The sequence below is a fragment of the Lithobates pipiens genome, unplaced genomic scaffold (assembly GCF_037356315.1).
Source record: "Lithobates pipiens isolate NorthernLeopardFrog02 unplaced genomic scaffold, aLitPip1_a1.2 Scaffold_16, whole genome shotgun sequence".
In the NCBI taxonomy this organism is placed as follows: Eukaryota; Metazoa; Chordata; class Amphibia; order Anura; family Ranidae; genus Lithobates; species Lithobates pipiens.
In genome coordinates, this window is record NW_027507748.1 from 578941962 (window position 1) to 578965811 (window position 23850).

The 23850-nt window shown below is 40.3% G+C and overlaps 1 protein-coding gene across 1 annotated transcript in view; it reads left to right on the forward strand.

Annotated features, from left to right (window-relative positions):
- ITGA5 (integrin subunit alpha 5) overlaps positions 1-23056 on the forward strand; it is a 139880-nt gene extending 116824 nt beyond the window's left edge. Inside the window, exons 22-30 of the mRNA XM_077483782.1 lie at positions 2290-2369; positions 4202-4282; positions 10293-10398; positions 10529-10690; positions 10780-10869; positions 13136-13252; positions 13950-14051; positions 17076-17198; positions 19665-23056. Coding sequence (XP_077339908.1) covers positions 2290-2369; positions 4202-4282; positions 10293-10398; positions 10529-10690; positions 10780-10869; positions 13136-13252; positions 13950-14051; positions 17076-17198; positions 19665-19748 — 945 coding nt within the window. The 3' untranslated portion in view covers positions 19749-23056. The remainder of the gene's footprint in view (positions 1-2289; positions 2370-4201; positions 4283-10292; positions 10399-10528; positions 10691-10779; positions 10870-13135; positions 13253-13949; positions 14052-17075; positions 17199-19664) is intronic.
- The last annotated feature ends 794 nt before the right edge of the window (positions 23057-23850 follow it).

Below are 23850 nucleotides of genomic sequence, written 5' to 3' on the forward strand. Positions count from 1 at the left end.
AACTGTAGTCTCTGCTTGATCAACCCCTGGGTGATCCTGTATGGCATATTTAGCGGTGTATAACCAGTGAATGAGGGATTTTATTCACCAACCAGCAAAATACTCATGTTTTTGATCCCTTATCACCTTACCAGGATTACTGGAACTTCCTTTCACCCACCTAGTTGGGACTGGATCTGGTTCATATTTACGGATCACCTATATAGAGGTGGCCATTACCCAGTGGGATTGGCATTTCTAAGGATTTTGCTGTCCTGGTTTAGGCTACTGCATTCGCCCATTGTGGCTATAAGGTGCAGAGCCTTCCATCCAGGCATCTGGGAATTTTGGTTTGGAGATATCCCAGGGTAGGGCTTGGATTTGGGTGCAATCATCAGGGTCACCATTTAGGGGGGTCTCCACAGTTTCCTGGCGCCAGCTCTGGACTAAAGGGGGGGGGGGGGGTTAAAGCTGTCCCATATATGTGCTGCGGAGAGAGGTGATGGGAGTGGGATTATTTCTGTATACAGGCGGTACCGCGTTACAAACAAGATCAGGTCTGTTCCAATGAGTCATCAGCTATCAATGGGCTTCCCCACTGATGGCTGAATAAAGTTTTTAAAACAAATTCTGGCAATCCAAAAAGAGTAAAAAAAAAATGGAGGAAAAGGGGAACCCCACACTAATAAAAAAAAAAAAAAACGAAAACAAACACAAAACAGAGCCCCCCCCCCCCCTCCCCAAAAAATAAAAACCATGCCAGACCCTTATCTGAGCATGCAGCCTGGCAGGCAAGGACAGGGGTGGGGGGGAGATGAGTGAGCACCCCAAGCTCCCCCCCCCCCGAACCACACCAGTCCACATGCCACACACCCTCAACCACCCCCCCAAGCACCTTGTCCCCATGTTGATTGAGATGAGGGCCGCCTCCCCACAACTCTGGGCTGTGCTTGTGGGGTCTGTGATCAGGGGGCTTATCAGGATCTGTAGGCCCCCAGATCCCAGCCCCCCTATGTGAATGAGTATGGGGTACATGGCACCCCTACCCTTTCACCAAAAAATGTGTCAAGTAATAAATAAATACTAAATGCAGACTGTTTTTGACAATTCCTTTTATTAAAAAATACAAAAATGCCCCCGATTGTACATCTATTGCACCGGAGCCCAAAAAAATAAAAATTGCTCCACAGTCAGACCAGTGCATGCTGGGTCGGTGACTTCACAAGAGGGTGGGACCAGGTGATGTCAGGTGGCCCCACCCTTTACGACTATGTAAGAACGGCAAAATGGCAAGCCAGGCATTGGCAGTTTGCCTTAGTTGACAGCATTTAAAAAAATATATATATTTCGGGTCCGGCGGTGGCGGGATATGTGATTGAGGATGGATCTATGTGGGGTGGGGGGGCAATTTTTGATTTAAAAAAAATAATTTTTTTTTATTTATATATTTTTTTACATCTTTCCATTGCCAGAAATGGGTTTGTATTGCCAGCAATTTGAATGTTTTTATGCATTTTTGTTTTTCTTTAGAAAAGTAATTTTTGCTGCAGCATGTTCTATACATGCTACGTCAGATTTGCCACTTTACAGGCAGACTAAGGGGAACCAATGGCACTAGATTTAAAAGCATTTTTCATTGTTGCACTTTAAGCATAGTTAAAATCTGTGCTCCCGTAAAGGCCAAATTGTACAGTTGTCACAAAATAGAAGTAATGGCTTTTAGTGGAGATAAAGCAACAACTACAATTTTGGCCTGGTTCATACTGCTGTAAATTTTCGCTAGACTTTGAAGCTGACATCCCAAGGTGACTTCAGCATGACTTGCAGTGACTTCTTTAACGCAAGTCAATGCAAGTCGTGCCGAAGTCGCACCAAAAGTATTACAGGAACCTTTTTCCAAGTCGGAGTGGCCCAAGTCACTCCTTTTAAGAATGTTTGTTTCCATTACAATTAATGGGGTGTGAGGTGACATGTGCTCTTGAAGTCTAAGCGCGTGTCGCACCAGTGTGAACCGGGCCTGAAGGTGAGATTTTCCTAACTTTCCATCATGTTTTCGGTTGAGATTTGTGAAGGGAACAAAACTTTAAAGTTTTGGCTAGAGTTCTAGTTTAAAATATGAGTGTTATAGTCAGTTTTTTGTTTCAGCTTGCCGCATTACCTAATAAAACCTAGTGGTGAATATGCAACGGTTCTATATATTTTTTGTTGCAATACCTAGATGTGTCAATGTGTTTATTATTGCATTTAAAATTGTTTAGCAAGCCTCCTATATTTGTACTACATGTAATTCTCTCCTTTCTTCATCTTTAGTTGTTGGGTGGACTGAGGTTCACTGTGCCTCATTTGCGGGACACAAGTCGGAAGGTGCACTTTGAGAGTCAGATTCGCAGGTACTTGACATCAGATTTTAACAGTGTTCATGTTGATTTGAATTCTTTCTCAGAAATGGTATTGTAGCTCAGCAGAACATCTACTGTACTAGAGGAAACATTGGCATGGCACGATTGTTCGTTGTCAGATGATTGCATGCGGTATTCAATACTTTTTTAATCCACCACAGTTGTTTGACAAGGGAACTGTAATTGTCAAAAAACTGCATATTCAGCAAAGGAATAGTTGGCATTGCTGGGATATGTGGCCCGGTTCTGCCTTCCATTTTTAGTCGAGAGATTCATTGCTCTGGTCTGCAAGTAGTTTTCATCTCCATGAAATCACCGTTATGTTCCATCTGTAGCATTTTCCATTAAAGTGGTTGTAAACCCTTACAATCCACTTTGACCTACAGGTAAGCCTAGATTAAGGCTTACCCGTAGGTCCAAGAAATATCTCCTAAACCTACACGGTTTAGGAGATATTTAGTAAAAGACAGTCACAGCTGTCTGCGGCGCATGCGCTGTAGACAGAGGGGCGCAGGTGCACTATCGCCGTTAGCAGTGGCGTTAGTGGCGGCTCCGTGTGCATGCGCAGGAGTGACATCATCGCTGCTCCGGTGCTGTGAGTGGCCGGAGCAGAGATACGTGGAAGAAGATGGACGCTCCATACTACAGGGGACAGCGGTGACATTGCTGGCTCCTGTGTCAGATAAGTGACACATAATGGCCTACTATGTGATGCATTATGCTTTACCTTTGCAGGGAGACAAAGAAGTAAACCCATGAGGGTTTACTTCCTCTTTTAAAGGTGTGTTTACACAGTTGCATATATACTTTTTTTGAAAACCTTTTTAAAATTTACAACTAAGATGGACCCCAAATGGTTCAATTTTTACCAGCTAAATGGGTAAAATACCAGCCAAGTTGCAGCCATACATGGTGGACTTTTTCTATGTTGGGTGTCACGCAGTGAGCACTCTGATATTGCCATATTGCCAGAAACTCTCAAATCATGCATGCAACAGGTCACGAAAGGACTGGCTGAAATAACACAGGTGGATGCAGGAATATAGGTACATGAAGTAAGCTAATAATCAGGATCCCAAAGTTGTAGCCATTTTTCTATATTGTAAGTTTGGTGTATTTTATATTAATAATGGTGTGTGTGTGTGTATATGTATATGTGTATATATATATATATATATATATGTATGTATATATATATATATATATATATATATATATATATATATATATATATGTGTGTGTATATATATATATATATATATATATATATATATATATATATATATATATATATATATATATATATATATATATATATATATATATACATATGTGTATATATATATATATATATATATATGTGTGTATATATATGTGTGTGTGTATAGAGAGATAGAGAGAGATATAGATATATATAGAGATAGATATACACACACATTATGTGTGTGTGTGTGTGTGTGTATATATATATATATATATATATATATATATATATATATAATATTATTTTTTTATTTCCTTCAGATTTACCATCAACTATATAGTGCAATGGCCTGCCTGCATACAAATTTAAGTGTTTGGGTTTGACCTCATATTATGATTTTGGTAAAGCTAAAGAAAATTGTATAAAATGTGGCCAGCCTAAATCGTTGAAGGTGTGCTGCCTGAACAATGTTAGTGAAATAATTGCTATACTTATGACTTTTTATTCTATGGTTTTACAAGTGCCCTTATGTAGGAAACAAAATCTAACTTAGCTGTGTTCTGGGTATTAGATGCTTTATGTAGCCTGTAACTTATTTGTACAATTATTCGCTTTACAGCAAAAATGTCAATAACTCCCAAAGTGAACTTGTGCAGCTAGCAATCAGTGTTGAAGCTCATACGTCTGTGACATTTTTGGGGTAAGTTTATATAAAAGGTAACTCAAGTTCCGTCAATTGTGTCAGAATTACTGAACAGTTCTTTTGTAGAGAAGCTTTGTTTATTTGCTGTGTAGTTTGAAAACATGGCATGAGCTGGAATTTCTTTCCAGCTATGCAAAAGTGACAAAATCACTGCTCTGTAATGTGCTATATTTTATATGTGGTTACCTAAAGGAAACTAGAATGTGTTATACCTAGGAGCCACTTGTTACATTGTAAAAAGGTATGGATGACCAAGCAGCTCACCACCCAACTTCCTTAATTGCAATGAAATCAGCTGGAAATTGACAGTCAATTCCCAGCTATGTTACAGGCTTTGTGAGAGATAACTGATCTGTAACTTGCAAATATAAGGAAATAATAGATATTATCTGTAACATCCCCTATTCAAGCTGTCTACACATCAGTAATCGCATGTGAACAAAGATGGTCTCTTTTTTTCCTAATCAGTAGAGTGGACTAGAAATACTGTCCTGCACAGGAATGCACACTTCTCTTGTTAGGGAGACCTGTGCTGAGGAAAATATGGAGGCTACATACATTTCAACTGGTAAATGTTTATCTGGCTTCAAAACTTTGAGTAACCAACCTGAAGAAAAAAGCATGCAGATTAGAAGTCAGCGTGAGGTCACATGTATTGATCTACATTCTTCCCTATCATTGACTCCCAAAGTGCTAAAGCCATTGAAACGGCATGATGGAGGGGGGTTATGAATGACAGCCTCCATAGTATAGGTTTTCTTTAGGTTTTTATGATTGGTGTAGGTAAGCTTTTGGGTAATGTAAAAACTGTAGCTGATGGGACTGGAGAAAAATCTGACCACCTGGGTTATTTGTTACCCAGTGGTGCTTAAAAAGGCATGCAGATTTCACTTGAAAATGACCCCTTACAGTGATTGTCTGTCATGGGGTGCCATATGCGATAATTGTCTAGTTCACATCAAATTTACTTCACAGTAAACCTGTCATACATTTTGGGAATTTAAACTTTAATAATGTAATGTAAAAGTTGCAAATGTTGGCAGCTGAAGTTGGCAAATGTCGACATTTTCCCATGTATAGGGAGATTGGCCTGGTCTTTACTCACCTCCAGTCTCTGTATTGATTGGCAGGCACATTGACCTATTGAAGCCAGAAGGTACATTGAGGCACATGAAGGTTCAGAAGGTAGTAGGGCATATAACTGTAGCTGCCACCTTCTCTAGATCTGATCGCCCCAACATGCGCATTTTGCTAAAGATACCCCCTGTTGATGTTTTACATCTTGGTCTTAGTTTGCATTGTGCAAGTCTGTAAATGATTTTAAGTAAGCCTTTCAATGTTGGCTTTGATGGCTCCTGTACATGTTCTATCTACTATCTTAGCAGTCCTAAACAGCTCCTTGCAGTACAATACAGTACATCACATGAGCTTTTTCAAAATACAAAGCAGGCAAAATCAGAACAAGTTAACTTCCACAAAGCAACCAATATGATTAGTTGAATAAGTAATTTTAGAACTGTAAAAGATGAATCTTGCTATGGCTTACTGCATTTTGTTCATTTCCTGTTTTTATCAATTTGGCTAAACTCGATTAGCAGAGCTTGCACTGGTTAGGATAGATTGATATTTAGTAGGATTGGCTTTCTGTAGTGTGGATTTTTATTATCAGTTACTCATGTTTGCTGTGAGGTGTATATTCAATGACAATAACAGTTTTTGCAAGTGTACCTACACTAGAAAATGTGCAATGCCTGCAGGTATGGAATGGAGCTGTGTCAATATTTGGAGCACATAATTATTGCTGTCACACCTATGAATCATCCTGTCAGATGCTTAGAATTCGTTATCTGTCAGCCAGTGAATGATGACTACATTTAGATCACAGGAGAGAGTTGTAAATGACTACTAGCCATACACTATCCCATGGTTTATTCTGAGATTAATCCTAAACAGATTTTATACTCCACATTGATGTTCACATCTTAGGCAGGCCATAGACCATGCAAATTTCTTTGCTGCAGCCATGGGTTGCATGATTCCCTCACCAACAGGCAGTGCCGGCTGGGAAATTCCTCCTGCCGAGCAATTGTCTTCTCCTGCCAGGGCAGGTTGGGAGAAGACCGCGATTCTCTCTAGTGGCTGTAGCATCCAATGATTGCAGGAGAATCCAACAGGCTGGTTGTACCCAAGTTGATCAATTGATCAACTGCGTACATTCAGCCTACCCATTAACCGGTCAAATCTCAGCTAGTTCCTGCTGATCCGGCAGAGATTCGAACTGCGTATGGCTGGCGGCATTAAAGTTGCGAGGTCTTTTGGCTTACCCATTTCCTTAGGTCATTACAATTGAATATGTAAACAGAAATTCATGTTTGAATAATAGCCAAGTAATTTGTACCGTGAAGGAAAATCCTGAGTATTTCGGATTCCCTACTAAGGTGGTCTAAATTGGATCTTCTGCAATTAATTTTCAATGTGTATGGGTCAGAATTTTGAACAAGAATGGCAAATGCTAAGAGATCTGCTAATTGTATGGATTGCACTTCACCAAGCTGACATTCAGATAAAGCCCATGTGTAGTGAATGGACTGTTCAACTGTCTGTGTAGAAAAGAACAATGTTACAGCATCCTTCCCTAAGCGTCTCTTTATTGGAAGTTGATTCCTACGAGTCTTTTGCAGTTGACAGTCTTCAATTTGAGTTTTAGTTCACACTGAGATCCTTTGATTTTTTTTTTTGTCTTGATTATCAGATCTGCAAAAATGTCCAGTTTAACTTTGTTTCTCAAACACTGATCGTAAGCCACTGGAGTGCCACTTGTATTCATAGCTTTAACAGCAATTGTTCTTTGGCTTCCATTGTGATCTGTTCTTCTGTGAATGGTGTTAGAAGCTCACATTAACTGCTTCATCACTCACTTGTCATGTAATTTATCTTTTGTATCCCTACTTAAGGTTTTAAATGCTTTTCCTTTCCCCCTGGCAATTCAGATTCAAATTACATTTGTTTTGTGTAAAGCCCAAATTAGGTTAAGTTCTGGCCCAGGGCAGGTCAGCCACTTTTAATCCACAGGACAGAACAGCACATCCTGTGCAGTATTTGCTTGGATTCAACAAGTGATAACATTGCCCAGCAAGCACAAATATAGCTTGAGTATAGCAAAGATACTGATATTGGCTCTAAGCATAAAACAGAAAATAATTGCTAAATTGGCTTTTTCAGCCTAAGCTGGCCATAGACGGGTAGTTTATTTTTATTTTTTTTATTCCATTCAGTCACTCCGCTTATCTTTAGCCAAATGTGTAGAGAGCTGGAAGGGGTTAGGACTTCTAACCAATTTTAAATGCTGCCTTTCTCCCTGATTTACCATTATGTTTGACAACCATCAAATGACAGGAAATGGAGAGAGTTTACCTCCATTTCCTGTTCTGATACCAATCAAATTTTCAGGAATCAAGGATACATTTCCAAAAAAATGCAAATAACACGGAGTAAAAAAAAAAAAAAAAAGAAAACTAAAACAATTTATATGGCATTAGGCTTGAAACACTACACAAGTACAGTATATCATTGTAGAAAATACTTCTGATACATTATTTTTGTTTTACCCCATTATCCTTGCAATAAATTGTTTATAGCATATTATCTGGCAAACTTGTGTGTGTTCTCATGTAGAAGGTGTCGGTAATTATTAAAAAAAACAAAAAAACCTGCAGCTGATTTTCATTGTGTGAAAGTGAAAACTGCAGAGATGTCAGTCCTGTATATAGTAGTGGTGGGTGTCAGTACTCACACACAGCAAGATCTGACCTATGTCCAATTCTAAGCAAAGTGCAACTGACTCTTGATGGCTACCTTTCAGGGTTGCTAAATTTTAAGTACAAAACCGCTTTTAAAATTTGTTTTTTCCCAAAATTGATCACAACAGTATTATAATAGTAAAATGTATATAATGTGAGGCACTGGCAAGATTGTAGATGGTGATGAAATCACTTGGGTTTCTACGCATGACAGGCTTTGGAATTTATGAATGCTGTGAAGAAACCAGACTTTGTGTTGTTTTTTCCTCAGAATCCTACGTTCTGTTTTGGGTCCTGAAGCCCAGGTGCTTTGTAACGCTTTTGGGTGGGAATAAGCAACTATACCTAGGTTAATATCTATCTTCGTAGCCAGACCTTGCTAAAAGGTACACACAAAGCTACTTTTACTATTTTGGGTGTGTCTCATGCCTAGTTTACTTTTTGCTTGTGCCAGGTAAGCCTATCCCCTTTCTCCAAGACATTTAACTTTGAGTAATTTTGGGTATCTTCCAATAGCTTATGTTTTTTGCTTTGCTATGAAGGTGACATTGCATGTGCCCCATAGTTGGTTTTCCTACACATAGAGTTGTGCAGAGAAGTACCTCTTGTTAAGTGATTCCGGGAATCCTCTGTAGCGGTCATGTGATGTGTGCCAATATACAGAGGAGCTTTCCTCTTGCATTGACTTTATAGGATCAGGCCGGGCCATACACAGAGTGAATTTCAGTCCTGCAACATTGGGTTGCAAGAAAGGAAGTTCGCTTGATTCCCAATCAACCCAGTGTGTTGATGCGGGAGTCCTCCCTGCTGAGAAATTACCTTCTCCTGGCAGGGGAAGCCATCCTCACTGGGAGAAGACTGTGATTATTGCTAGCAATAATTGCAGGTAAAAACTGGCATGCTGGCTGTACCCAAGTTGATTGATCAACCTGGTACATTCAGCCTGCCCGTACATGGTTCGTATCTCGTCTGGTTCCTGCTGAGCCGGTCGAGATTCAAAACATTTTGTCACTCATGTCACCACCAGCAAGGCTTGTATTAGCAGTCTCTCTGACCAAATGTTGCGAATACTAGAATCCATGACCAAGTAGGGGTGTATTTAATTTACAATTAAAGTTTCCATTTTAATGCCAAGTAACATTTAATGCAGATAACTTTGACTAGCCACTCTCCTTTTTAAAGTTGGAACTGTTCAGAAGCAAATCGCAGCCACATGTTTTTGCTGCACTGGAAGTGCTTCCTTTTTACAGAGTAATTCCATTTTTGTTGCGGAAAAAATCCCCCTCTGGGTGATCAGTGTACATTGAAGGAATTTTAACAAACTTTTTGTAGCAGATTCCTACTTTTTGTTACTTTGAAGAAAGGGCTGTTTCACCAGTCTGATGGCAGACCTCTGAACTGGAGTAATCACCTGGTGCACTCAGTGTTCTAATGAGAAATGCTGCAGAGTCTGCATCCCTTTTAGAAATATTTACTCCTTTGAGTATTACATAGTAACTGAAATTCATATTTACAAAGGATGCCTAAAATCTGATATCTTGGTGTAGACTTTAGGGAAAATCCGTTAATGATACAATCAGGAAATTACATTTCTGGGGGCTTTCTGTACACAAACTGTGTACAAAACACTTCTAGGTTGCTATATTTCATTGAATTTTACAGAAAGGTTACAGCACTGCAGATTGAAAAGAAGAGTTAATTTTTTTTAAAACATTAAAGTGGTGTTGCTTAAAATGCTTAAAATTCCCCTCGGAGCAGGAAGGGCTCAGCTCCGCCCTCCTGTCAGTCATCTGGGACATGTGACAGGTCCCAGATGACTGCGTGGCCGCTCACACATGCACAGTGGGTTCCAAGCTGTGGCTTCACAGTGGGTGCCCACAGTTGCAATGCCGCCACCACCGAGAGGGGGGGACGAGCGGGGCTCTGTTCCCCCGCATTGCTGGACCCTGGAACAGGTAAGTGGCCGATAATTAAAAGTCAGCAGCTGCAGTATTTGTAGCTGCTGACTTTATTTTTTTATTTTTTAAGGTAAACTCCTCTTTAAGTTACATCATGGCTTGTATAGAAGTTGTACAGGCTTTATTTTTATTTGCTACATTCCAAAAATGTGAAGTCACCTTTTTTTTGAAGACTTTAAGATGTGGACAATATGGTGGATGCAGACACTGTGCCCATCAAGAACTAAATATACTGAACTTTCATTTCAGGGTTTCAAAGCCAGACAGTGTCAACTTCCCACTTGCGAAATGGAAACAAAATAAAAATCCCACTCAAGTGGAAGATGTAGGCCCAGAGGTCAATCATGTGTACGAGGTAAGAATAGGGGTTGACTTGCATTAGCTACCACAAGGGAAGTGACATATGGCATGACATTTGACATGTTGCCACACATCTAAACGGCATACAAAGGTATCAACTAATGTGTGTATTTTTATTTTTTTAGTTGGCCAACATTGGACCAAGCTCTATTAGCCATGGTACCCTAACTCTGCTCTGCCCAAGGGTTCACAATAAAGATCAACTTGTGATGTATGTCATGAACTACTCCGTGCAAGGATTGGGGAACTGTACCGCTAAACCAAATGTTAACCCGTTTCAGCTGCAGGTGAGAAAAATAGGAATTGGCTGTTTTATTAAATTGCATCGCTGCTTTTTTGTGAAGTATTCTTCATGCTTGACATGTTCTCTTTGCAGTATTCAACAGTGCAAGGTTCTGCAAAGCCTGGACATCATGTAGAGCGAAGAGACACCTCCAAACTCCCTGCTGGTGGATCAAATATACTCGTGAGTCTTGTTCATTTTATACGGGTTTAAATTGATGAAAAGTGGATGGACATCTGTGGATATCTTTTTAGATGGTGATCTTAAGGCAACTGTCACTAGAATATATAATCCTTCTTTTCTTCAATAGCTAAAGGGTTTGAATAATAGTCAGCATCTTGGAAACCTTTTGGGCATGTGGATGCTGTAGATTTGGCACCAACCACAAAAGTAAAAAAAAAAACTGAAAACAAAAAACAAAAAAAAATATCTGTTTTTTGGCTTGTATGGCTGTACTTGGGTGGGGGTCACAACTTTGTGAAAGGTACCCATCCTGTAGCATGCTGTGGAGCTTCATCAGGCCAAGTCTGCAAAGTCTTTACTGTATCCCAGAATTAGAAAATTTCAATGTGAATCATCTTATTGAATTGCCCCAACAAGAGTGATGACTTTTCTTAATAGCTTAGCTTATAGGATGTTATGACGTTAAAATTCAGTTGCACATAGTTTTCACTGGATATGAAACAAATACAAAAAAAAAAAACTTTCCATATGCATATTTTGTATTTTTATTTCCAGGCATCCAGCTGGCTTTAGGTCTATTTTTCACCTGTTTATCTTTCCAACCTTAGCTCAGTGCCCCTAGTTGAGGCTCACATAAAACAATGTACTCCTCTTCTCCCCTGCTGCTCTGTTTAGATGGTATTGCAGTTACAGAAGAGCTTCCTGAAGTGGTTTTGACCCCAAAAGCAAACTTTTTTTTTATTATACTGCAGCTTCTCAATTCTTAGGCCTCATGCACACGGACGTTTTTACAGCCGCTTTTGTGAGCGTTTTTTTTGCAGTTTAAAAACGCCTGTCCATGTTAGTCTATGGCTTCATGCCCACCTAGGCGTTTTTGAGCTGCAAATGGCATTTGCGTCTTAAAGCTGTAAAAAAAAAAAACAGGACCAGTGCGTTCCGTGGTGCGGACTTAGAGCTGTAAAAACGTGAATCGTGGAAAAAACGCGCACAATCGTGCATAAACGCGTAACATGTTTTCTTTGTTTTCTGAGTGCTATAGCCAAGAGATGTGTTTCTTTATAAAACGCTACTTAATGCTAACGCAAAAAAATGTGCAAAACGCGCAAAAACGCCAATGCATGTTTTTAACGCCAATTTTTTCCAGGCGCCGGAGCTAGCTTTGCAGCCAGTTTTTTAAAACGTCCGTGTGCATGAGCACTGAGATGTGATGGTTACATTCGTTTTTTTCTTTACTTCACAAGTCTGTTTTTCAACAGAACAAGCTTTCCTGCAAATGTAGCAGTTAGGGGATTGAGACAAACCATTTAACACTACCAAGGGTGCTTACAATGATTCACTTTTTTATTTATTAATATAACATCTCTATCCAAAAAAAAAAAAAAAAAAAAAGTTTCTGCAACTGTTTAAAGAGTTGGCTGGAGTTTGGCTTCAATTTATTTATGTATTTAAATCTGCCAGTACATCGAGCACTCCTCTACACCCCCAAATTAACAATGCGGTTTGTTAAAGGGGTCTAGGTTGCTCCTTCATCCAGAGTGGAGGCATTCAGAAGGTGTGTTACTTGATTACAGGTAAAAACTGAGGGGGAAAAGCCTTAAGAAAACGAATGCAGCCAGCACATCTAATGATCGGTAAACTGCAATAAATTAAGTTTTTGGCTTTAATGCCAATTTAAGGCAGAGCCCTGTGTAAAATGACCATAAAGCCCTGTAACACCTGTGTCTTGGCTACACACTTTTTTAAAATATTATATAAATACATGATTAATATGTATGTGTGTGTATATATATATATATATATATATATATATATATATATATATATATATATATATATATATATATATATATATAACTTAAAACCATTCTGGATTCCCTAATATACTGTTGGTGAAAGCAGTTAAATGCATACCATTAAAATAATATGCCTTTTACAGGATATGCATTACATATATGTAAAAATGAATGTATGTTAACCACAAGCATTCTGTGATGTCACACTCTTGAAAGGGAACCTGTCTCCATGCAAGACACGTGAGCTTCGATTCAGATAGCAGCAGCTATTCCCTGACTGTAGTTTCAGGCAGTGAAAACTGTTTAGTGAGTCGCTGCCCTGAGACTGTAGCATAGATCAAGAATTGAATTACGGTAATACTGTACTTTCATAGACAATCTAAATTTCCATTTATTTTTTTATTGGAGTTTTACATTTGTTCTGGTAGTTTTCATTGCTGTTTACATTTTGAAATATATTACTTGCTTTGTAGAAATGTCATCATCATGAAGATTGCTTTAACCTTAGCTGTGATGTCCTGCCACTAGAGAAACAGCAACGGGCTATTCTTAAAGTCCATTTCCGAGTATGGGGTGATACTTTTATGCAGGTAACTTGTTTTGCTTTTTTGTTTCCTGTTTATCTTTTTTATGCTCTGAGACATTCACTGCTGTTTAATACAGGTCATTTTAAAAATGTAGTTTTAAGCCGTTTGGCACTGTGTGATGCAGGCAAATGTATGACTCTTACGCCATCTGGTGGTCAAACTTCTACATACAGGCTTAAAAAGTTGCTACAGCACAGCTTTGTATCACATTAGTAACTTGTTTATGATCCATCTAACAGCTTCCAGAAATGTTAAAATGTATTTTCCTTACCGGAAATTTGTTGTACATGCTGCATTTTTAATTCCGGCGTATGAACCTTTCAGGTTTGTTCATTTGAGTGTAACTAGTTAGTTAAAGGGGCATATGGGTATCTATAGCCAGGATATGTTGTATACCGTTCTTTATTAGGACTATATACCAGCAACGAATCCATCTGAAAAGTTTAACCTGGATTGGTCTGTGTTAAATCGTGACTGATCTGTCAGTATCGGCTGCCTTTTTTTTTTTTTTTTTTTTTGGAATGATTAAAACATTACAAAAAATTGCTAGAGAATGGCTTCAAATTAGATTGCGGGAAAAGGTGAATTACTGGTTGTAATTGTCAGATATTTTAGGCTGTTGCAGTTCAGGGTTTGCTTGGTGGTGATATTTCGTGAAAGTTACATTTGTGAATAAATCATGTAAATTTTTATTTTGCAGAAAGAGAACCAGGGTTTTGTTCTACAGTGCGAAGCAAAATATCGAATTGAACGACTTCCATACAAAATCCAACCTGCAACTTATCCCCAGGGCACACATCAGGTACGATGATCATTAAGTTGTCTTTTTTTTTGTGTGTGTTTATATCATCCCTGTAAGGGCAGATTCACACTGTTGTAGTGTGTTACTCCTTCACTTTAAAACCTGTCATGTAGTAAGACACGTTTCAAAGGGCCTGCACCTTTTGTGGGCGAGGTCTACTCACCCTGCACATTGCACGTGCTCATTAATGCCCAGGACCTGGTGAGGCTGTGGTCATGTGAAGATCAACATTAAGGCGGAACTCTGACTTAGAAGTGAGCTGTACACCTTGTGTAGCTGTGTAACATACAGATTCCTTCTGTGAAGCACTGTCCCATAGCACTGTCCACCTTACCTTTTTAAATGTAGCATTTAGAGGACACTGCTAAGCTTGTGTCCTGCTTTACCAGTCCAGCTTTAACTCTGCCACCTCACTCCCAGTGGCAGAATGGGGCCCCACCGTGCACGTAACTCCTTGCGCTCTCTCGTACCTGTGGCAAAGTACATGGGGTCTCCTTCCTGCAAGTTGGGTCCCGTTTGCTTTTGGGTAACTGACCGCTAGGGATGGACCAAAATACTCGCCCTATTGCTATCGGAGGACCTGCCACCCATGCCTGGTACCACATTACTCGCTGTCTGGCTGCTGTTGCATTCCTGCCAGTTCATGGTTGCCCATAGCCAACTCCATATTTGAATTCATGTATCTTTATAATGTCGAAATGTTTGTAAAAAAATGGTAATTTTATTATCAAAGATCCTGTGTCTCAATTGCTGCTAAAAAAAAACCCCAGGGGGAACTTTTTGAATCCATCTCAAACTTCTATGAGTTAACCCTTCATGGTAGCCTTCTTGTCCTTCCTCTTCACCCCTGTACAGTATGTACTGCTTCCAGTCCCTGTTCTTTTAGGTATGCCATATACCTCCATGTACCCCTTTGAATAACTTCAAACCAGGCATGAAAGAATTGATAAGACTTTACCAAACATACTGGCAATCCAGTCTAGCAGTATAATGCGCATTCAACAATGTTGCTTCCTAACTATCCAACAGTAGGCTGCCCAGTGCATCCCAACGCAGGTGTTCTCACTAGATGGGCTTGTGGGTTGCTGTGGGCAACCTCTTTGTCTCTGGCCTTGCTTCCTATCCAGACCATGGCAAATAAAGCCTGCTAAACAGAGCCTTCCCCTTTTTAATATCAACACTGGGTGGAGGGCAAAGAAGGAGAACAAAGGAAGCGCCACCTAAGTGCAGTATTAAAAGTTGATTTTTAATGGCAAGGTATACAAGTACTCACAAGAAGTAAGGAAAGTAAAGGCTTATCTGTATAGGTAGTACCGGTGGCTCCACAGGTCTGGAAAAGGTTCCTGGTGCGTAGTAATGTTGATGGCAGGTCTCCTCTGTCCTCTTCCCCACTCTCTACCCCCCTGTCGGCTCCATGTCCATGACTGTTTGTTTTTTTTTTGTTTTTTTACATCATTCTCTGTTTATGTAATGTGCTCCTGTGTCTGTACCTTATAATACAGTATTATACCTGTTTACCGAGCGCCAAGCAGCGCTCACGTGACCCGCCACCTTTTTCTTCCTCTCCTCCTCCCCTCCTGACTGATGTCAGCGGGGGATCCTCTGCCCCACCCGCAGCAGCTGTCGGGCAAAGAGGAAAAAGCCGACAGGATCATGTGAGCATTGAACGTCGCTCTGTAAACGTGTATATACTGTATTTATTTTCCTGTTTCAATATTTTTGAGTTTTGGCAAATAATGAAAAAATGCAAACAATATAAATGGTTGGTGTGCAGAGCCCACACCAGCCCCTTGGGATGCATTATTTTTTTTAAGACACAGGAGCACATTACATGCATAAACAGAAGATACTGTCATTTTGCATTGGATTAACAAACTTTAAGCCTGATACACCCAAGCTGAATATTAGCCGGTATCAGCCGGCCTGTTCATCAGAAACCGTCTGACATTTGGCCCTTGTGTACAGCAGCCTGACAGAAGCTGTCTGAATGTCCAGCTTCTGTCGAAGGGGCATGCTAGAAAAACGCATGCCAGTCAGGATCAGCACTCCCAACGATAGCTGCGGCCGTTTTGTACCAGGCATAAGACTGTTTTTGGTTAAATGCAGTATGCCTCATACAGCATGGAGATCACCACCTGAAATACTGGTATATAATTGTACTGCTAGCTAGGACTATAATTTGCACACAGTGTTCTCTTTTTATAAAGTTATGGTGTTCACCATGGGTGGTCGCAGAAGTTTCTCATGGGGGGGCGCATCATTTTAAGGTCACCCTCGCCCTGCCCCTTTTTGACAGTCATGAAGGGGAGGGGGTGAGCTGTATGGGACACAATAACATCTTTATGCTATTGTGCCAATATGGCTGCTGTTGTGCATCTATATGGGCTTGCTGGACTACATGTCCCATGATGCTTCCCCGGCACTCAGTGTGTTGTGATTGGCCCTCTGCTGTGGCCAGTTGGGTGGGAAACTGAGCGGGCTGGAAGCCGAGCGACATTGCTGCAAACCTGATTAGAGCCGCTTTTTCTGCTGGCAGGAGAAAGGGGAGGGGGGTGAGCGGGAGAGCTACAATGACAGCTCTCCTCTCCTCTGTAACCGTTTCACTGCAGAGTTCTCTGACAAAAGACGAAGTAGAAAGTATCCCACTGTCAGCGCTTTACCGATAGAAGGGGCCTCAACAGCACCCACTACAACTGCTGGCTGGTGTTGCCCCTCTGGTGGGTGTCACCCGGGTGCAGTCAGCCCCACACCCCCATAGTGATGCCACTGGAGGGACGTTCTCTGTTTCAAGTCACATGTCACTGTCAGAGAGGAGCAGAGCAGACTCCGAAAAAAGTCAGCAGCAGACCCTGCAAGGACTGCACACCTTGTTGATTCCAGGAGGCGGGCACCCATGTTCACCAGCTGCATCAAGGAAATATTGTAGGCCGCCTTGTTTTCTGTCTAACATTATTATTTCAAAGCAATGACACTGCCCTGTGTTCAAATAATTTATCAGTAATTACATTTTTGGTCTTTATTTAGATCAACACAACCATCCATTGGCTGAAGCCAGAGAGTAGTTATGGGGTTCCACTGTGGATAATAATACTGGCTATTTTAATTGGTCTGTTGCTGCTTGCATTACTCATCTATGTTCTCTATAAGGTGAGTTTTGTTGGGTTAACTATGCCTTCTGTCTACAAATTGCTTTATGCATTGCAAAAGTTTTATACATTTTTCTTGCCATAACCCATGACAAGTCTTTTGCTTTAACAGTCTGTCTTTAAGTGAAACCCTGCTCTTTCCTCTCTAGCTTAGTATTGTGCAAAAATGGGGATTCCTGTTACCCCAAAATGATAAACTGTTTAAACCCCACCTGTTTTTGTCACACCTGGAGTTCTCCTTTGCTGTTCCATCATAAAGGGAAGCTGTTTTTTTTGTTGTTAATTTCAATACTAGTAAAAGGATTTACATAGCACTAAGCGTTCAGCAGAAGCTGCTTGTTTTCAGGTTTCCTTTGGAGAAGAGGGAGTTGGACACAGTGGTGGCTGGCGCTGAAGTTTTTTTTTTTTTTTTTTTTGGGGGGGGCAGCAAACAAACCTGGCCTCCCACAGTGCTCTGTGCCCGAGCCCACCCTTTTTGACACCAATTAGAGCCTTAGCCTCTAATCATGTGCTTAAAAAAAAAAAGACCCATTGAAATCCACGAGTCCAGCGCCCTGCATAGAGATTAGGGGGGGCCGCGCCCCTATTTGAGCGGCCACCACTGGAATTGGACAACTCTCGGCTCAAAATCATTCACTCACATGTGTAATGTTCAGCATGATCTATTGAGCTCTGTAAGCAAGCTTTTTTAGGAGGCAGTACACATAAAGTAGAAATGCAAAAATGACCAAAGGGTGTACTCACTAGGCACAATTGCCCTGTACAGTGCCTGTCTCCAGTCTGCCTGTGTTCACATTATGCCGTGCCCAAGCATGCTTCCTAAGTTCGCATTGTGATGGGCTCTACCACCCTTCCATTACTGTACCTTTACTACCTGAGTGGGCACAAATTGATGTACTCTACTCCAGCTGAGTTCCATTCTTGGGCACAGTTACCGATCACACAGATGCCAAGAGACCTGTGAGTGATCACACTAGTCAAACTGGACTTTGAGGGTCAAACCTGCTTGGGCATGTTATGTAAAGCCTAATGTGAGTACACCCTTAAGCTCTGCCTTTAATCACTTAAGCTCTGGAAGATTTTACCCCCTTCATGAACAGGCCATTTTTTTGCTATTTAGCACTGCACTATTTTAACTAGTAACTGTGGTCATGCAACGCTGTATCCAAACAAAATTTATATCATTTTTTACACAAATAAAGCTTTCTTTTGTGGTATTTGATCACCACTGGGTTTTTAATTTTTTTGTGAAAGACCAAAAATGTTGAAAAAAAAGACTCTCTGCTATAAAACACGTTCAATAAAATAAAATTTCTTCATACACTTTGTTCAAAATATATTCTGCCACATGTCTTTGGTTAAAAAATAATTTTTTTAAGTGCATATTGATTGGTTTGTGTGAAAATTATAGCGTCTACAAAATAAATGTATTTAAATTTGTTTGTTTGTTTTTCTTATACTACTTATGGCAGTAGTCAGCAGCTTATACTGGGACTGCGATATTGCGGTGGGCAATCTCACACTGATGCTGGGGGAGGGGGAGGAAAACTGACTAACTGCCAGTGACACGAATACAGTGATCAGTGCTAATGTGCACTGTACTAATGACACTGGCTGGGAAGGGGTTAAATGTGTGCCTAACAAGGTTTGCTGTGTGCTGTTTCCTTACCAATGGGTCGGTTTTTACTCCCTGCTTTGCACAGAGAAAAAAAAAAGCACAAAGCTACTGTCTGTAGAGAGCCCTGTGTTTACCTACACAGAGCTCTCTTCTGTCATTTGCTCAGACGATCAGCGGATTCTGGCCATAAATCATTGGCCGGGACCCGCTGATCAGCTTGTGCTGCAGCGAATGATAGCTCAGTCGGGGCGTCAGGAGCACTCTCCCTACCCAGAAATACCAAATCGCATACATGTACATGATTTGGCACAGCAGGGCCACCCTGCCGCAGTATAAGTGCGGTGGACGGCCCTGGAACGGTTAATGTGTTGTGTGGCATTAGCCTTTTAAAAAATGGCAACAATAACCATAGCGATGCAAATTTAAAAGAGGATGGTACTTATTATGAATTGCTTATGAATTTAAGTACTCAAATGGGTTTAGGAATTGTTTATTTTTATACAGTCTAGAGTGGAACATTGCTTTAGTAAATCAGCCCAAAGTCCCATAGATTCATGAGTCTTTTCATCTAGTCAACTGACAGTACAGTCTGTGCCAGCTGTGCTGCCTGCCACTGATCTATGCCGATTGGAATGTTATATATTCTAGTCATATCTGCCATATGAAGAGAAGGAATAATGTGCAAATAAATGTTTGGCTTTTTTGGAATAGAATAGGAAGCTGATATAACTGTCCCCAGGGAGAACTGCCTTGTCGGACAGTTCATACAGGATGACCGTTTTTTTTTTTATTCTATTCTAACTAAACTGTAAAATATATATAATTTTTTATTTTTCTTTCTGCATTTAGCTTGGCTTCTTTAAGCGCTCTTTGCCATATGGAACTGCTATGGAAAAAGCTGAACTCAAGCCTCAGGCTGCATCTGAGGCCTAGACAGATCTACAGCCTTTTATCCCTTGCACTGCCAAAGAATCTTCGAAAGGGAAGGTGACAGAACAGTTGCAGCTCATCTTTTGCAGTTGACACTACAATGCCTGGGAGGAAGAGGGAAAAAATGGCACATTCTCAAAAATTTCCTCTGAGTGTTTGTTTTTAAAGAACCTTGTTACCTTGAGGACATTCTGACTGAATTGCTGAGGCATCTACTGAAGGCGAACTAGTTGAGGTCAATAAGTGACCTTATTTTGAAGGAAATCTAAAATCATTACTTTCTCTTCAGACCGTCCAAAGCAAGAATGTAGGTGAAAATTGTGCAGGACTATATCCTGAACTAAACCACTCATTTGGTGCTGACTTTCACCTCTTTTGGTTCACTTAGAAATTCTCCTCCAAAGAAGCAGCATTAAGGACTTGCCAAACTCCTTGGCCTCCCTCACTGTAATGCCTCACCTTCTCTTTGCTCCAAATGACTGGGACTCTGAGAAAAAGAATAACCAGTGACTGTATATTTGTTGACCGAAAACGTTGGACCTGCTTCCAAATTCTGGGGGGGACTTGTTTTTTATTGAAAGCGTTTTAATCTAAATTGTATTTCTCAAAGGAAAATTGTTAACTTATTGAGCTTCAGGCACATAATGTTTGTGCAATTTTATGCAAATTATATAGGGATAGAGAAGATTTTAATTGTAGTACCTGAGTTTGCTGTGCCCCAAGAGCTGACAATCTGGTTAAAGCTGAAGCTTGGTGATCTAAACCGATATCTAGGAGTGTAACCGTAATGATAAAATCTTTTTAATTGAACGGGACATTGGTAAAGGAGCAAATGCCAAATCAATGCTAAAGTTTTTTTGTTTTTGTTTTTTACACTACATATTTGGCCAAACCACTGTTTTTCCTTTTGTCTTAATGTAACTGCATATTGCAGCCTATTAACACATGCGGTTCTCTCTACTGGGGGTCTAAGTAAATGTGCTTTGAAGCCTGTGTTTGCAGAGCTGTGTTACCAAAGCATAGCTTCAATCAGATTTTATGGCACTAAATCTTTCAGGGACAATTTGGCATGGCACCGCCTGTTGAATACAGACCAGTTTGGCTGACACCTCAAGATTTGGGGACTGAAGACTCAGGGGGTGTGCTACAAAATGAAGCTCTACTAGAGGGCTTGAGACTTGGTTACAGGGGCGAGAGACCTGTGACTTTTTTTTTTTTTTTTTTTCTAATGTACTATGTACCAAGCACCAAAGAAAAGCTAGAATCTAAGGATTTCACACCAAAGTCACAAGTGCCTTAAACTGTGTTGCAGCTATGGGGCCATTTATGTACTTGACTGAGCACTGATCTTGTTCTTATTTGCAAAACCTCCTAAGATGACCACTGCATTGCTCAGAAACAGTCTGTACATCCTGGTGCTTTTTTGTGTTGCTTGGTTCCTTACCGTAAAGTGTTATAAACACATGAACACGAGGGCTTTGCTGATATTTAAAATGTGTTGCAAGTGCAATAATGTGTTGTAGCTATTTTATTAAATATTTTTTTTTTTACTATGTAATGTGTATGAAGTGGGATATGGGGTTGGCTATTATAAGTTTTTTTTTTTTTTTTTTTTTGTGTTTTTTCTTTTTAAACCTCTGAACCACTTTTGTGGCAGAATTTGCACATTACCGATGATAACCGTTTTTTGGCTTTTCTATCAATTTTGAAGCACTGGAGGAGCTGGATTGCCTTTGGGCAGCTGGCAAGATCATATGCATTATTAAGAATAGTAACAAGTAGCTAAATACCTGAAGTGTACCCTTCAGCTTGACTCTGAGCCCAGAACAAAGTAGCCTCATGATATCCCCTTCACTTATTTGGTTTACAACTGGGAAAAATTGGCTTACCTCTTCCCTAGAGTTGCCCATTAAGGGGTAGGGCTTGCTACAAGCTAATATTACCAGAACAGAAGTAGGGTGATGCCATTGCATAAAAAGGGTTTGGTGTGTGTCTTAACAAACCAGATTTCTTTCTTTTCGGGTTATACTTTTATTTGGGTCATATTCATGTATCCAAGTACTGGGGAAAAATCTGTGCAAGGTATATTGTACTGGGCAGAAGTGGTCATGTTGGAGGAGCTTCAGTTTTCTGATAGCTTTGGAAATAGTCTTGCCAGCCCATCTGTTGAACATAAGACAAATCTGATTTCTGCGGTCTCTTCAATTGATTTGAGGCCATCACTCTGGTTCAGGTTGCTAAAAGTAATAGCTGGTCACATTTCAATTTGACTTGTTCGTGGTCATGTTGAAGTTGTTTCGCCACTCGTCAATCAACTAATAAATGCTACCCCAGCATTTACAGGCAACTTAGTCATCTTAATCTAATGGTAATCACCATGGAGTGTGTGAACATTCCAATATGTCTAATACAATGTTCCATGGTGATTGGATTAAGGTGACCGGATTTGCCTATGTGGCTGTGAATGCTGAGGTATGTGCTGGACACTCAGAACTGAGTAAGCTACTTGGATAAGTGATGAAATGTCTGCAACGTTGTAGCACCAGTCCAGTTATATGTGACTAGTATGAGTCCAGCAATTACCTGAATAAATTAGAACTTTCACAGACATGCCACTACAGACTATGCACAAATCAGATGTGTACTTGATTTAATGGATGAATCCACAGAATCCTTTGCAGAGTCTATGCAAATGTCCTGTGTGTGGAGGGTGCCCAGGAGGTTTCATGCTACCTCTCCTCATATTTTCAGCATAATACCTGGTGGCTGAAGGTCTTCCTGATTGTTGTCCATCCCCCCCCCCCCCCCCATACATAGAGGAGCTGGTAGTTTATACATGTGGTGGTCTGATATTGACTACATGTAGCTATATTGAATACAATGGCTTTTAATGGAACACTAATGAGTTCTGCTTCTCTCCATATATAGCCAACCCTATGTGGGGCTCATAATGTAGGCGTGTCCTATCTGGTTGTACATTTATCAACTATGCAAGAACAATTCCATTTGAATTCTTACAATCAGTATTCCTGTGTCTTTCCTTTCCTTTTTTTTTTTTTTTTTTTCCCTCCCATATTGGGTGTTTTTTTTTCATGTATTTTTTTTTTTTTGTTTTTTTTTTTTCTGCTTTTGTCCTGAGGATGATTTTGGTCATCTCCTTTTCTGCTGGATCAGGCTGGTATGAGCTGAGCTATTAGAAACGGAGGTGACTAGACACCCAAAAGGATTTAGTGTGTATTGTCTGTGTGTTATGAGGGGGGTTGGCTGCCTTTCTCAGGGGTATCATACTGTAATAAAACTTGTAAAATAAACTGGTGTGTGTGCGCCTTATTTTCTTGTTTCCGTAAGCAGAACGGCAAGCTCAGTTAATGGATTCCTTACCATGCCTCAACATAGACTGCAGACTTGACCCTATATATCTATGCTTTGACAACCCCCTTGCTTTTCCAGCTGTCACTGATACAGCCCAGCGACAATCCTTTCTATTTTAAAACCTGCCTATTCACTATTTTTCTTTTCTTTGCTTTCCTACTAGGCTTCCCATCCAAACACTCAATTTTTAGACCTGTTTCTCAGAGCTTTGTGATCTTCTGAAATGAGAAAAAGTAAGCCGCTCCTCCATTGCCTGTGTTGCTGAAGGGGGGCAGACTGTGCATTGTGGAAGGAATTGTGTGGGGCATGGATTGTGATGCCTGCAGGAAGTATGGAGGCAATGTGTTCATTTGTCAAGTGCTTCTTTGAAAAGAGTGTGATGATGGCTCCGTAGAGAAGATCAGATTGGCACATTAATTCAGACAGAATGGCTTGCTGTTAAATCATTAGGCTTTTGATTCACACAGATGATCTGCTTTGACAATACGTTTTTATGCACCTTTTTATGCTGTGCAATGATATACATGGTAGTTGCATTTACAATCCTGAGAAGGCATGACATACCCATAGCATTTTAAACCATGTGCTAAAGGGTCTGCCTGACACTTCAGAGCTTGGTAAATTAGGTAAAGCTTCACTTTGCAAAGAATACACAATCACATGCAAGTAATATTAAACAGCATTTTTGCTTTCACATTGGATGATGGAAGTCAGCAGAGCCTCCCCCCTTTTA